At 36.6% G+C, this 16,161-nt stretch overlaps 1 protein-coding gene and 1 long non-coding RNA gene across 3 annotated transcripts in view; one reads left to right on the top strand and one right to left on the bottom strand.

Moving 5' to 3' along the window:
* The window catches only part of LOC132013933 (uncharacterized), a 153,944-nt gene extending 149,744 nt beyond the window's left edge, over positions 1-4,200 (bottom strand). The window contains exon 1 of the long non-coding RNA XR_009403173.1: positions 4,047-4,200. This is a non-coding gene — a long non-coding RNA (uncharacterized LOC132013933). The remainder of the gene's footprint in view (positions 1-4,046) is intronic.
* ACMSD (aminocarboxymuconate semialdehyde decarboxylase) overlaps positions 1-15,791 on the top strand; it is an 85,329-nt gene extending 69,538 nt beyond the window's left edge. For both annotated transcript variants that reach the window (XM_059394403.1, XM_059394402.1), the window contains 2 exons: positions 11,207-11,305; positions 15,460-15,791. In XM_059394403.1, coding sequence (XP_059250386.1) covers positions 11,207-11,305; positions 15,460-15,522 — 162 coding nt within the window. In that variant the 3' untranslated portion in view covers positions 15,523-15,791. The remainder of the gene's footprint in view (positions 1-11,206; positions 11,306-15,459) is intronic.
* The last annotated feature ends 370 nt before the right edge of the window (positions 15,792-16,161 follow it).

Genomic DNA, 16,161 nt, shown 5'->3' with positions numbered 1-16,161 from the left:
AGGCAGACAGAGTGGCAGGCAGAGGCAGAGGGAGAAGCAGGTTCCCCACCAAGCAAGGAGCCCGATGTGGGACTCGATCCCAGGACGCTGGGATCATGACCTGAGCCGAAGGCAGCTGCTTAACCAACTGAGCCACCCAGGCGTCCCAATAAATAAAATCTTAAAAAAAAAAAATGACAATTCTGTCAAAATTAATCTATACATTGAATGTAATCCAAGCTGAGTCCAAAATGTATAGGGATATACAAAGGACCAGAAAGCCAAAATAATCTAGAAAAAGAAAAATAAAATTGGATACCTGCATTAACTGACTTAAGAGCTATTATAAAGCTATAGCAGTCAAAACAATGTGGTATTGGCATAAGGACAGGCAAATAGGTGGATGGAATAGACTATAAGAGTGCAGAAATGGTCTCACTTTTATATGATCAATTAATTTCTGACAAAGGTATAAAAACAACTAAAGGTCATAGGGCAGTTCTATTTTCAACATTTTGAGGAACCTCCATGCTGTACCCCTGGGGATAAAAATATATGTTTATCAAAAATAAAAAATTAAAAAAAAAAAAAACTAAAGGAAAAGGAAAGTCCTCTCACAAATGGGGCTGGCACAAGTAGGTAGTCATAGGGCGGGGGAGGGATGAAATTTGACTCTACCTCACACCATAAACAAAATATAATTTGAGAAGGATCATATACCTAAACATAAAGCTAAAACTATAAAGCTTCAAGAAACAAAAAATAGAAGAGTATCTCTTTAACATCGTAGCCAACAGAAATTTGTTGGACAGGACACAGAAAACTGTAAACATTTTTAAAAAGACAAGTTAAACATCATCAAATTAAATTCTCTCTTTATAAGAAAAATTAAGTGACTAGGCAAGCCACAGAATGGCAGAAATATTCATAAAATATATGTATGACAATGGACTTACATCTAAAATAAAGAACTACTACAACTCAGTAATTAAAAAACAAATGACCCAACTTAAAAATAGACAAAAGACTTCAATAGCCATTCTGCAAAAGATGTACAACTAGCCAATAAACATGTTTAAAGATACCAAGGGAAACGAGTCAAAGTGGTCAAAAGATACAAGCATCCAGTTGTAAGATAAGTAAGTTCTGGAGATGTAATATACAGCATGGTGACTATAGCTAACAACATTATACTGTGTATTTGAAAGTTGCTAAGAGAGTAGATCTTAAAAGTTCTCACCACAGAAAAAAATAGTTTTAACTATGTGAGGTGATACATGTTAAACTTACAGAGGTAATCATTTTCCAATATATACATATGTCAAATTATGATGTTGTACACCTTAAACTAACATAATGTTCCATGTTAATTTATCTCTATAAGACTTGAAAAAAAAAGAAAAAACTAAAAGGAAATACGCTCTTTAAAATGGTAAAAATAAGTAAATAGATAAAGATACTCCACATCATTAGTTCACTGGGGAAATGTAATATGATAAACCACACACATCACTAGAGTGCTAAAAACAAAGAGACTGAAAACTGCATTGCAAAGGATATGGCACAACAAAACTTCAGTATATTGCTATGGAACACACTCCTACATACTCCCAGATATTGACTCAAGAGAAATGAATACATATATCCACAAAAAGACTTTACAAAAACATTCATTGCAGCTTTACTCAAAACAGCCAAAAACTAGAAACAATCTTAAGTGAAGTGACATGTGAGAACTTTCTGGGGTGATGGAAATGTTCTGCATCTTGATAGGGGTAGGAGTAACACAGGTATATGCATTTGTCAAAACTTACCAAATTAAGAAAAAAACTTATCAAATTGAATACTTAAGAATTTTATAATTTAATCTATGTAATTATTACCTTAAAAATATACTGAATTCTAGAGGTGCCTAGGTGGCTCAGTTGGCTAAGCAACTGTCTCTGGCTCAGGTCATGATCCTGGAGTCCCAGGATCGAGTCCTACATCGGGCTCCCTGCTCAGCAGGGAGTCTGCTTCTCCCTCTGACCCTCCCCCCCTTCTCAAACTCTCTCTCAAATAAATAAATAAAATGTTTAATATATACACATATATGTATAGAATTATATATATAATTCTATACATATATGTGTGTTTGTGTGTGTGTGTCCACATTGTTTTGACTGCTATAGCTTTATAATAGCTCTTAAGTCAGTTAATGCAGGTCTCCAATTTTACTTTTCTTTTTCTAGATTATTTTGGCTCTCTGGTCCTTTGTATATCCCTATACATTTTGGACTCAGCTTGGATTACATTCAATGTATAGATTAATTTTATATATATATAAAATTCTAGCTAACTTTACTTTTTGCAGTACTATGTATCAGCAATTCTGAAAATCTTTTCTGCACATTCTGCCCAGATCTTAGTTTACTGATACCATTTTTCACAATAGGGAAACTGGGCTGTTTGAAGAAATGGCTGATTTCAGAACAGAGAAAGTACAAAATTAGCTAGAAAAACAACTTGTGCTTGAGAGTACTTAAAAAATAGTGGGAAGGGGCACCTGGGTGGCTCAGTGGGTTAGGGCCTCTGCCTTCGGCTTGGGTCATGATTTCAGGGTCCTGGGATCCAGCCCCGCATCGGGCTCTCTGCTCAGCAGGGAGCCTGCTTCCCTTCCCCTCTCTCTCTGCCTGCCTCTCTGCCTACTTGTGATCTCTGTCAAATAAATAAGTAAAATCTTTAAAAAAAAAAAATAGTGGGGAAATAACATGAGGACACAGAGAACAACTTGAAGGTATTCACACTGATCAAATTTATGATCTGTTCATCAAAAATAAACAATGACAGGAATGGGTTATAACCCACTAAATTAAATAAAGTCCAGAATGATATATAGATAGATAGATGGATAGATAGATATCTATCTATCTATATATATATATATATATAAATGGGTGCAGAATATATGTGAATAAATACATGAGCATATATATTTCAATAAAGAAGCATGTATATATAATAAAATCTCTTCCTTAGAATTAAAGAGTGTGGAAAAAATTATAGAGCTAGAAAATCATTACTGATAAAATATGATAAAAACCAGTGGGTAAAAGTTTGATGAGGAACAAGATGTTTATGTGATCCTAAAGTGTCTCCACACAAATTACTTATTAATCATGAAGGGAAAAAATTATAACTTTATAGTAGAGAAACTAGGTGGGCACCAACTGAACTAAATGATTAAACATCACCAATACTAGGACATACTGGTGTCATGCCCCCCTAATATGATGTACTGAAAAAGACAATATCATTTCTGTAAGATTTCTACCAAAAACAGATAATATATGTAATCATGAGGAACAATCAGACATACACAAACTTAAGGACATTCTATAAAATAGCTAGACTGTACTCTTCAAAAAAAATCCAGGTCAAGAGTAAACAAACAAAAAAAAAAAGTGTTCTAAATTAAGAGAAACTTCAGAGCAATTAAATTTAATGTGATTATCAACTGGATCCTAGACTGGGAAAAAAGATTATCGGGACAGCTGACAAAACTGAGTATGGACTAGGAATAATATAATAGCATTATATTAATTTTAACTGTTCTGATTTTGAGAACTGTACTGTGATTATATTTTTTAAATGTTCTTGTTTCTTAGGTAATAAACTAATTTGTTTAGATGTAAGGAGCCATGATTTTCCACCTTACATATAGTTCAGAAAAAAAGCATATATACACAATTATCCATAAAATGAAAATGATAAAGCAAAGGGGGCAAAATGTAAAAAATTGGTGAATCTGGGTGAAGGTTAAATAGCAGATCCCTAAATTACCCTGCAACATTCCTATCAGTTTGAAATTTTGGCAAAACAAAGAGGTATCCACCACATCAATCAATCAATCAGTCAATCAATCAAAAACAGTTGTTCAGGGCTGGATGCAATCAACCCAATAAATTCAGGAAACTATAATGTTTGGTATAATGAGTATACACTGTGACAACAGGCTTCCAGCAAAAAATAAGATGGTAAGCTTGAACTGGGAAAACTACAAGAAAATTAATAAATGGAGTACTTACAAAGGTATGGAAAGCTCCATTTCCATTCTAGACCAAAACTTCAAGACAGGACTCTGTGAAAGGATCTGTATAACAAGAGCAGAGACTTTGAGGTAGAGCTAAGCTGAATAACTCCACAGGAAGGGACCTGAAACATAAACACTTTCCCTCTACTCTCCAGTCTGCCACCCATGTTACCTATTAGCCAAACTCAACTAGAAGCCTAAGATAAGGGAGTATTTGCATAGTTCACATTGGTCAGTCTCCAGGGGACAAACACTAAAGAAGAATGGAGAGTGGATCTAGAGAAGCAAACAGAAGATATCCAGGATACAAGTGGACAGGGATGGGAAAGAGAGTAAGAGTGTGGGAAAATGAGAACAAGAGAGAGAATGAGAATGAACATGATGCAGAATAAATATTAAGATCAGGACTTCAATATTAGGTAACATTGAGTTTTAATTGCCATTGAGGTAGCTGAGGCGCGAAGTCCAGCAGGAAGACCTATACTCAAGACTCAAGGCTTAGGAGCTAGATCTTTGTTTACAGACAAGACTGCCTAAGTAGCACAAATAGAACAGCAATAAAAGAGAAGAGGGGCCCCCAAGCTAAGAGACACTTGCCATTTTTTCACTATTCATTTATTTTTCATACAATTCAGCTGTTTTTCTCCCTGTCACTCCACTGGATGTGTACTTAATAAGGATGGCATAACCAATAGACAAACTTCAGTGCTTACCTTTTTTATGCTCTCTAAAGCATTACTTAGTAAAAACTTTAAATATCTCTCTTTGCATTTTTCTTTTTTTGAAATATTTTTATTTATTTATTTGACAGAAAGAGAGACGGCGAGAAAGGGAACACAAACATGGGGAGTGGGAGAGGGAGAAGCAGGCTCTTTGCAGAGCAGGGAGCCTGACATAGGGCTTAATTCCAGGCCCTGGGATCATGACCTGAGTTGAAGGCAGATGCTTAATGACTGAGTCATCCAGGCACCCCTGCATTTTTTTTTTAATACCACTTTTTTCTGGCTTTCCTTCCACCTCAATCATTTTCTCTACCTCTTTTGTGGGGACTTCCCTCTACGCTCCATTTCTGCAACCATTCCACCTGCAATGTTGATGTTCTCTATGGCTCTATCCTTAGCTCTCATCAGAAGCCATGAAGGCAGTGGAAAACATATTTAGAGCACTGAAAGAAAAAAAACTGTAAATCAGGAACTCTAGATCCAGCAAAAGTATCCTCCAAGAATGAAGAGAGATGAAAATGTTTCAAAATAAACAAAAACAAAGAGAATTCATCATTAGTAGACATGCTATACAAGAAATGCTAAAGAGCATACCTGTAGGCTGAAATAAAAGGACACTAGAAAGAAAAGAAATCACAAGGAAAATTAGAAAATATTTAAGACAAATACAATATAAAACATAATATTCCAAAATTCATGAAGTGCTGCTATTAAAGCAGTACTTAGTGGGGAATTTATAGCTGCAAAATACCTATAGTGAAAGGAAGAAAAATCTCAACTCAATAGCCTAGGCTTGCACCTTAAGAAACTAAAAAAAGGAAAGCAAACTAAACCCAAAGTGAGCATGTGGAAGGAAATCATAAATATCAGAGCAGATATGAAAAAAATAGAGAATAGAAAAATAGAGAAAATCACAAAACCAAAATTTGGTTGAGATAAGCTCACATGGCAAACCTTTAGCTAAACTGATCAAGAAAGAGAGAAGATTCAAATTACTAAAATTGGAATTGAAAGAGGAGGACATTACTATAGATCTTAAAGAAATAAAAAGAATTATAAGAAGAAACAATGAGCAATTGTACACTAACAAATTAGATAAGCTAAATGAAATGAAATTCCTAGGAAGATGACAGAAACTGATTCAAGGGAAAAAGAATATCTGAATAGACCTCTAACAAGTAAAGAGGTTAAATTGGTAATTTTATTTTCTTTAAGGTTTCACTTATTTATTTATTTGGGAGAGAGAGCATGAGGTAGAGAAGCAGAAGAAGGAGAAGCAGGCTCACCACTGAGCAGGGAGCCCAACTTACGGCTCGATCCCAGAACCCCAAGATCATGACCTGAGCAAAAGGCAGACACTTGACCGAATGAGCCACCCAGGGGCTCTCCCCCAGTGATATTTATTAAACTCAATCCAGCAATGTGTAAAAAGAAGTATATACCATGACCTACTGAGGTTTATCCCAGGAATGCAAGTTTTTCAACACACACACAAAAATTAATATAATATACCATATTAATAAAGGACAAAAACAACACAGTCATCTCAATAGGTGCAGGAAAAGTACTCAACAAAGTACTTCATAATAAAAAACACTCAGCAACTAGTAGGAGAGCTTCCTCAATCTGATACAGCGCATCTGTGAAAAATCCCCAACTAACATTAACAAACTTAATGGTGAACTGAAAGGTTCTGTTCTCACCACTTCCATTCAATATTGTACTGGAGATTCTAGCCAGGACAATTAAGGAAGAAAAATAAATGAAAGGCATCCAGATTAGAAAGGAAGATGCAAAATTATTTCAGATGACATGAACTTATATATAGAAAATCCTAAAGAATCCACAAATAAATTATTACGGCTAATAAACAGATTCAGCAAGGTTGTAGGTAACAGACAAGTATATAAAAATTAATTGTATTTCAGGGGTGTATGAGTGGCACAGTTAAAGCTTTCAACTCATGGTTTTGGCTCAAATCTGATCTCAGAGTTGTGGGATCGGGCCCTACAATGGGCTCCGCACTCAGCACAGAGTCTACTTGAGTTTCTCTCTCCCTCTCCCTCTGCCCCTTTCCCTATCTCTCTCAAATAAATAAATAAATCTTTTTTAAAAATAATTGTATTTCAATAAACTAGCAATGAATAATCCATACATGAAATTGAGGGGGAAATTCCATTTATAATAGTATCAAAAAGAATAAAATACTTAGGAATAAATCCAACTGAAGAAATGCCAGACTTGGACACTAAACTATAAAACATTGTTGAAGAAAACTACAGAAGACCTAAATAAATGAAAAGACATCCCATGTTCATTAAGGAGTGCACCTGTTAGGAGCACTAGGTGATGTATGGAAGTGCTGATTTGACCTAAAAGATTCAATGTAATCCCTATCCAAAAAAAAAAAAACAGGGGCCTTTGGGGGCGGGGGGCGGGGGGGGGGGGGCGGGTGGCAGGAATTGACAAGCCAATGGACCCAGAATAACCAAAACAATATGAAAAAGAGGGACAAATTTGAAGGATTCACACTTCCAATTTCAAAACATTCTATGCAGCTACCACAGTCAAAACTGTGTAGTACTAGCATAAGAGACATTTTGAAGACAAGTGCCAATACAATTAAATGAGGGAAGAATAGTCTTTTGACACAACCGGATATCCACATGCAAAAAATTTAAATTGTGCCCCTTATGTACACACTACATAAAAATAAACTCCAGGGATGCCTGGGTGGCTCAGTCGGTTGAGCCGCTACCTTCGGCTCAGGTCATGATCCCAGGATCCTGGGATCGAGTCCCGCATCCGGCTCCTTCCTCAGCAGGGAGCCTGCTTCTCTCTGCCTCTGCCTGCCACTCTGCCTGCTCGTGTTCTCCCTCTCTCTCTCTCTGACAAATAAATAAATAAAATCTTTTTTTTAAATAATAAATAAATAAATAAATAAATAAATAAAATGAATAAACTCCAACAGGGGCCTCTGGGTGGCTTTGTCAGTCAGACATCTGACTTCAGCTCAGGTCATCATATCAGGGCCCTGGGATCAAGTCCCGCATCAGGCTCCCTGCTCAGCAGAGAGTCTGCTTGTGCCTCTGACTCTGCTGTTCCCCCTACTTGTGCTCTCTTTGTCTCTCTCTCAAATAAATAAATAAAAATCTTTAATAAAATAAAATAAACCCCAATAGAACAAAGACCTAAATGGAAGAGCTAAAACTACAAACGCTTCAAAGAAAATATAGTTGTAAATCTTTGTGACCTTGGTTTAGGAAATAATTTCTTAAATATGATGCCAAAAATATAAGCAACTAAAGGAAAAAATCAGATAAACTAGACTTCATCAAAATGAAACTTTTGTACTTCAAATATATGTCTAGTAAAGTGAAAAGACAACCCACACAGAAGAAAATATTTATAAATTTATGTCTGATAAATCTCTAATATTCAGAAAATATTTTAAAATTCTTACAATCTAACTATAAAAAGAAAATACAGGGGTTTTGGCCGCCTGGGTGGCTCAGCAGTTAAGCATCTGCCTTCAGCTGAGGTTATGATCCCAGCATCCTGGGATCAAGCTAGGAGTCAGACACCTTGCTCAGCCTGCTTCTCCCTCTCCAGCTCCCCCCTGCTTGTATTCCCTCTCTCACTGTCTCTCTGTGTCAAACAAATAAATAAAATCTTAAAAAAAAAAAAAAAGTAAATACATGGGCTTGAATAGACACAAAGGATCAGAATAGGTATTTCTCCAAAGACAAAAATGGCCAATGAATGCATGAAAAGATGTTCAACGTATTTAGTCACTAGAAAACCGCAGAGAAATACTCCTTTATACCTACTATGATGGCTTTAATCAAAAAGATGAATAATAACAAGAACTGATGAGGGTTTGGAGAAACTGGAACCCTTATGCATTTCTGGTGGAAATGGACTTACCATATGACTCAACAATTCCACTCCTAAGTGTATATATCCAAGAGAAGTGAAAACATGCTCATGGTAAAAACTTGTATAAAAATGTTCAGGTATTATGCTAAGTGAAATAAGTCAACCAGAGAAAAACAATTATCATAATTTCACTCACATGTGAGATTTAAGAAATAAAAGAGGATTATAAGGAAGAGAGGGAAAAATAAAATAACCCAAAATCAGAGAGGGAAACAAACTGTAAGAGACTCTTACCTATAGGAAACAAACTGAGGGTTGCTGGAGGAGAGGTGGGTGGGGGAATGGGGTAAGCGCGTGACAGACATTAAGGAGCGCACGTGATGTAATGATATATATATATGATATATATATTTTATATATATATATATAACACTAGGTGTTATATACAACTGATGAATCACTGAAGTCTACCTCTGAAACTAATAATATACTATATGTTAATTTTAAAAGATGTTCAGAGCAACATTATCATAAAAGTCAAAAAGTAGAAACAACCCACGTGTCCATCACCTGCTAAGGGATAAGCAAAATATGGTACATCTATACATTGGAATATTGGCAATTCCATAGACACAGAGGATAAAATGGTTTACACTAGGAAGGGAGGAAGGAGGGAATGGGGAGTGCCTGCTAATGGGTATGGGATCAACTTTGGTGTGATAAAAATGTTCTGGAATAAGATGGTGGGAATTATTACACAAATTCATAAATACACTAAAATGCACTGAATTATACATTCAGAAGGCTAAATTTTAAGTTACATGAGTTATTTTTTTAAGATTTTATTTATTTATTTGACAGAGAAAGAGAGAGCAGGGGAGGGGCAGAGAGAGAGGGAGAAGGAGACTCTACCTGCTGAGCAGGGACCCTGATGTGGGGCTCAATCCCAGGACCCTGGGATCACCAACTGATCCAAAGGCAGACACCCAAACAACTGAGCCATCCAGGCGCCCCATGAATTACATTTCTTAAAGGGAGGCAGGGATCTCCTCCATCTCCAAATCCTAATCTTCTTTTCAGAGGCAACTAATGTTATTTGTTTCATGAGTACCATTCCTGAAATAGACTGTATACATACAAAAGTATATTTCTTTGTCTATAGGTCCCTTGTTAAAAACAGAAATACAATCATAGCAGATACACTGTCGTAGACTTTTTCTCTTTACTATAAAACCTCAACATTATTCCTCTTTACAATATAACTTAGTGATTATTCCAATACATATGTAAGTATTCCTCATTCCTCTTGTTTAGATATACTATATTTAGTTTGCTAGTCTTTTGCTGGTACAAATAATGTTGCAATTAATTTCCTTGTGTATATTTCTATTACATGTGTATTAGTGGAACATTTTTCTAGAAGTAAAATTTCTGGTTGAAAATGTTTTTATTGGGGCACCTGGCTGTCTCAGTGGGTTAAGCATCTGCCTTCAGCTCAGGTCATGATCTCATAGTCTTGGGATGGAGCCCCGCATGGGCTCTCTGCTCAGCAGGGAGCCTGCTTCCCCCTCTCCCTCTGCCTGCCTCTCTGCCTACTTGTGATCTCTCTCTCTCTGTCAAATAAATATCTTTTAAAAAATGTTTTTATTTTATTTTGATAGATTGCCATTACTGATTTAATATCTCTCTTACTTATTACATTATGAGTTCTCTGAGGACAGGGACCATTTCTGTTTGGTTGACCAGGATAATTAGATTCTAACATACTGACTGACATACTGCTTTATATATTTGTTGATGGACAAGCCTGTACTGCTTTGTTGTACAAAGTGTCAAACGGAGATTCAAAGTGACAACATTAAAAAAGAAAGACAACTATTCAGTTTGTAGAGATTAGAATTCTTTGGGGATTGTTTTTTGTTTGTCTTTACTTCTCATCCAGTTGTTTGTTTTTTTTTTTCCCCTTTTCAACTGCAGCATGTTTTCAAAAATTACGTGATCAGGGGCACCTGGTCGGCTCAGTCCATGGAGTGTGCAACTCTTGGTCTCAGTTTGAGCCCCACATTGAGTGTAGAGCCACACTGGGCTCTCTGCTCAGCAGGGAGTCTGCTTCTCCCTCTCCCTCTGCCCCTCCCCAAGGCTCATGAGTCCTCTCTCCTCCCCCCATCAAATAAATAAATAAAACCGAAAAAAAATTATGGGATCAATTGCAGTGTGTCATTCTAAGAAATATAGAATCCTTAATTTCATCTGCAGATATCAGCATGTTTTATTAAATAGATGCTTACTTCTTACATATTTCAGTTACTCAAAAGAGGAAGGAAGGGGGCAGGTGGATTCGCAACTTTAAGAAACCCAATAGCGACACCTGCTGGAGAAAATGTCAAAATATGCTTTGAATCCATTAAATCAAACATTTTAGATCAGTTTGTTTCTCTTAACTGAAAGGATTTGTTATCTTATCATAGGAGTGCTTGTAATAAGTAAATATAATTATATTTAGGGAAGGTTCTTTGATCCTTCATCAAGTTACAGTTAAAAATTTTTTTTTCAGGATAAAGTCATTTTGGGAACTGATTACCCCTTTCCACTAGGGGAGCTGGAACCTGGGAAATTGATAGAGTCCATAGAAGAATTTGATGCAGAAACAAAGGTATACGTCTTTTGCTTCATGGTTTTCTTCCTGAGTTTTTCCACTCAATTCTTTGGTCTTAGAGTACTTTCAAATATGACAACAAAGAACAAGGGAAACATTATGCTTAATATTCCTAGAATTGCTACTAGAAATAGTGGAAATATTAAAGGGCAAAGGAAGATGTGGTGTATATATACAATGGAATATTACTCAGCCATAAAAAAGAATGAAATCTTGCCATTTCCAGTGACACAGCTGCAGCTACAGAGTATAAAGCTAAGTGAAATAAGCTGGTCAGAGAAAGACAAATACCGTATGATTTCACGCAAATGAGAAATTTAAGAAACAAAACAAACAAAAGAGAAAACATAAGATGAACCAAGAAAAAGACTCTTAACTATAGAGAATAGATGGTTCCCAGAGGGAAGATGGTTGGAGGGATGGGTGAAATAGGTGGTGGGGATTAAGAGTATATTTATCTTGAGAGCACTGAGTGGAACAACTGAATCACTACATTGTACCTGAAACTAACTTTATGTTAACTACACTGGAATTAAATTTTTTAAATTATTTTTTAAAAGCTGAAAGTTCTAGTACAACTAAATTCATAGAGCCAAAAACAGAAACTGTAGAGAAGCATATCATAGTATTTATGCTTGTATGTTAGATAAACAAGAAAGATGTCTAAGTTTTTCTTTAACATTTCTGTAACAAATCTACCAATTTCAAAAATTGTAATGATTCTGGTTATTTAGATATTGAGATTAAAGTCTTGATTAACAAATACTCAAAGAACCAGAACTCTCAAGTAACGATTTTTAAATTTTGGCATTTGATTTTTAGTGTGGGTAAATGATACTAAAATGTACTATAATGCTGCCACTGCCTATTCTTCCCCTTCAGCTTATGAACCAACATGAGTTTAAAATCAGAATCCAGGGACGCCTGGGTGGCTCAGTTGGTTGAGCAGCTGCCTTTGGCTCATGTCATAATCCCAGCGTCCTGGGATCGAGTCCCACATCGGGCTCCTTGCTCAGTGGGGAGCCTGCTTCTCCCTCTGCCTCTGCCTGCCATTCTGTCTGCCTGTGCTTGCTCTCCCCCCCCTACTCTGATAAATAAATAAAATCTTTAAATAAATAAATAAAATAAAATAAAATCAGAATCCATGTCCTCAGATCCCCTCTCCTTTGTCACTCCCTCCCATCCCACCCGTACCCCACAATAAAACAAGTTCTTCCTCAGGAATTCACTGCAAATCACAACTGAGGTCAAGGGTGGCCCAAGATGAAGACACAGGGACATATAAACTCTTAATGAATCTTATAAAAGTCTCAGTCATAGGGCGCCTGGGTGGCTCAGTCAGTTAAACGTCTGCCTTCTGCTCAGTGACTCAGAGGTCCTAAGATTGAGCTCTGCTCACGGGCCCCCCACTCAGCAAGGAGTATGTTTCTCCCTCTCCCTCTCCACTTCCCTCTCCATGCTCATGCTCCCTCTATCTTTCAAATAAATAACCTTTTTTTTTTTTTTAAAGTCTCAGTCATAATCCTTTTGCATAATTCCTGGCTTCCTTCTAAACTAGAATCCAAGTTCCCTTAACCAAAATTAAACTGAAACCAAATTACCTTAAGTCTCCTGATTTGACCTTTACCAGATAATTATTATTATTTTGTGCCTCTAGTTCTTTATTTTATGTGCTTATGACTTTTAAGGTCAAATTATAAAAAATGAAAACATTACGCTCACAAATTCATGATATTCTATATAAGGTTACTATAAAATTATTTATAATAAAATACTGAAACAATCTACAGGATAACAGTTAAATAAATAATATATCCATATAATGGAATGTATATACCCATAAAAAATTCAAAATCAATTCTGAAAGTATCTTAAGTTTAAAAAGCAAGGTACAAAACAACGAATACAATGTACTTCCATTTGTGTTTAATACACTGTCCACTTGTGAAAAAAAGTCCATATACCTAAATATAAGTATTTGCTTATATATGCATAAAATATCTCTGGGAAAGAAGACAAGAAACTGGTAACTCTGGGAAGAAAAAGTACTGGTTGGATGGCAGTAGTGAAAGGAAGCATCTACAACCTTTGAATTTTGAGCCACATAATTTGTGGTCACCCATTTGATGACCACATCAGCACTGGGAGGTAGACAGGAAGATGCATTCCACCATGTAAATGCAGAGGAAGATTTAGGTGCTGGGTGATTTGCCAAAGGCAATATTACCTGTTAGATTATAGCACATGGACCCAACACCAAATCCGACATGCAATAATGTACCTTCTTCAAATGATAGTTGGTACCAACCTATTTTTAAAAGTAAACAGTTTTCTCTTCTAAATCTTCCCTTTAAGATGGGGATGGCACAAATGTGGATCAGGGAAGAACCCTGAGTAAGAGGTCCCTGCCTCAAATCCCTCACTGTCCAAGACTGTGTAAGAACCCTGAAGTGATCAAAATATATAGAGAAGCATTAATATCCACAGATACCCTATGCATGTTTGCTTCTACTCTCACCTACATGGGGCCCTTTGCAAGCTGGACATATATCTAGAAGTGATCTCCTTAACTCACAGTATTTTTTTTTAAGGTTTTATTTATTTCTTTGGTGGGGAGGAAGCATGTGCACATGAGCAGGGGACAGGCAGAGGGAGCTGCAGAAACCCCCCCCCCAGCAGGGGGGCTCAATACGCAGCTCCATCTGGGGACTCCAGGATCATGACCTGAGGTGAAGGCACAGGCTTAACCAACTGAGCCACCCAGGTGCCCCAGCTCACAGGAGTTCTTTCTGTAGGGCTGACCTAATCTATAACTGGAAAGAAACTGAAGAAAAATTTGGCAGGCCTTTTTTCATCTGAAATCTACAAATTTACATATTTGCATATTCTGAGGTGCTTCATCTACCACTTCTCTTGTGCCAAACTAAAATACCTTTTGTTCAGGCCATGTGAAGGGACAACACCTATGTCTAAAAACTGGAGGATGTCTAGATGACTTCTGGGCACTATTTCTAGCTCACCTGTCCCACAGACCTAACCTGTACCTTTTCTCTATTAAGTTGACCTTGAACAACACAGAGTTAGTAGTGTTGACCCTTTTATCAAAATCCACATATAACTTTTGGCTCCCCAAATACTTAACTACTAATAGCTTGCCACTGACCAACCAAAAAGCCTTACTGATAACATAAATTTTGTATCTTATTGTATTTTGTATCTTACTTGTATCATATACTGTATTCTTTCAATACCTAACCTTCTACAATTTTTTCAGTAATTCTAGGCTACACAGTTTGTGAGTTTTTTTCAAATTGTCATGAATCTCTGAAGAATTTTCCAATATATTTATTGAAAATATCACATGTGGGGCGCCTGGGTGGCTCAGTGGGTTAAGCCGCTGCCTTCGGCTCAGGTCATGATCTCAGGGTCCTGGGATCGAGTCCCGCATCGGGCTCTCTGCTCGGCAGGGAGCCTGCTTCCCTCTCTCTCTCTCTACTTGCCTTTCCATCTACTTGTGATCTCTCTCTGTCAAATAAATAAATAAAATCTTTAAAAAAAAAAAAAAAAGAAAGAAAGAAAATATCCACATGTAAGTGGACCTGCACAGTTCAAACCTGTGTTGTTCAAGGGTCAACTGTATTTGTCTCTAAATAGTCCTTGAAACCCATTAGAGAGTCCTACAGAGGTTTCTAAAGAAGGGCATTTTTCCCTAAGGGGGCTTTCCCCCTTCTAATTGTCCTTTCTTCCCATGACCAAGTCACAAACTTAGATTTTAAATAGTGAGGCAGAACAGGGATCAAGAGATTTCTTGTTTAGAGGTGCCTGGATGGCTCAGTGGATTAAACACTGTGCCTTCAGCTCAGGTCATGATCCCAGGGTCCTGGGATTGAGCCCCACATCAGGCTCTCTACTAAGTAGGGATCCTGCTTCCCCCTCTCCCTCTCTGCCTGCCTCTCTGCCTACTTGTGATCTCTGTCAAATAAATAAATAAAAATCTTTTTAAAAAAAGAATGTTCATTGTTTAACCTACTAATATTTTTCTCTCACATTGGGAAATTCATCTTTTAAAAATTCATCTTTTAAAGACATTCAGTAAAGTATTTTGAAATAACCATTAAGTAATACTTTAAAACCTCTCTTTTCTTTTGCAGGATAAACTCAAAGCTGGCAATGCCCTAGCATTTTTGGGCCTTGAGAGAAAACAATTTGAGTGACTGAATTTACTACAAAGGCAAACATTCAAGAAGATATTTTTTGTTTTTAACTATATATCACACATGCATTACTAAAATCTTATTTTGTGCTATTTTACCCAGAAATAGAATATCCACAAATGTTCTAAATTATTCATAACAAAAATGACTCTCAGAATGTTTTCATTCTGAAAAACAGCACATTATTTCATGTGCAAATCAAAAATGATATTCCCAGAACTTTTTAAATTCATGTCAGAAATTAAAAAGTAAAGGTCATTAATGATTTATATGTAGAAAGACCAGACTCATTCTGGAGGGCTGAAGTGGGTTCTCTACTTTGAGCAGGTATATGTAAATATATAGGGAGGGCCCCCAAAAAACATTTTTTATCCATTTTTATTCCATTAGCCCACAACGGGGCCAGGAATGCTTTATAATCCAAAAAAATAAGTGATATACATGTTACATAACCTCTAGAGAGCTTATATTCCAATTAAAGAGGCAAGACACATGTTCATGGAATAATAACTAAGCAATACAATGGGAGGCGCAGAAGTTTCGGTAAGAAAAATTCATCTGGATTCAAACTTGAACAGATCTTCACAGAATTTGGGCTGAGTCTCTAAGGATGGACAAGCCTAAGTGGGAGGTGGGAAA

The sequence above is a fragment of the Mustela nigripes genome, chromosome 3 (genome assembly GCF_022355385.1).
Source record: "Mustela nigripes isolate SB6536 chromosome 3, MUSNIG.SB6536, whole genome shotgun sequence".
NCBI lineage: Eukaryota > Metazoa > Chordata > Mammalia > Carnivora > Mustelidae > Mustela > Mustela nigripes.
This window is presented reverse-complemented; position numbering and strand designations above follow the sequence as displayed.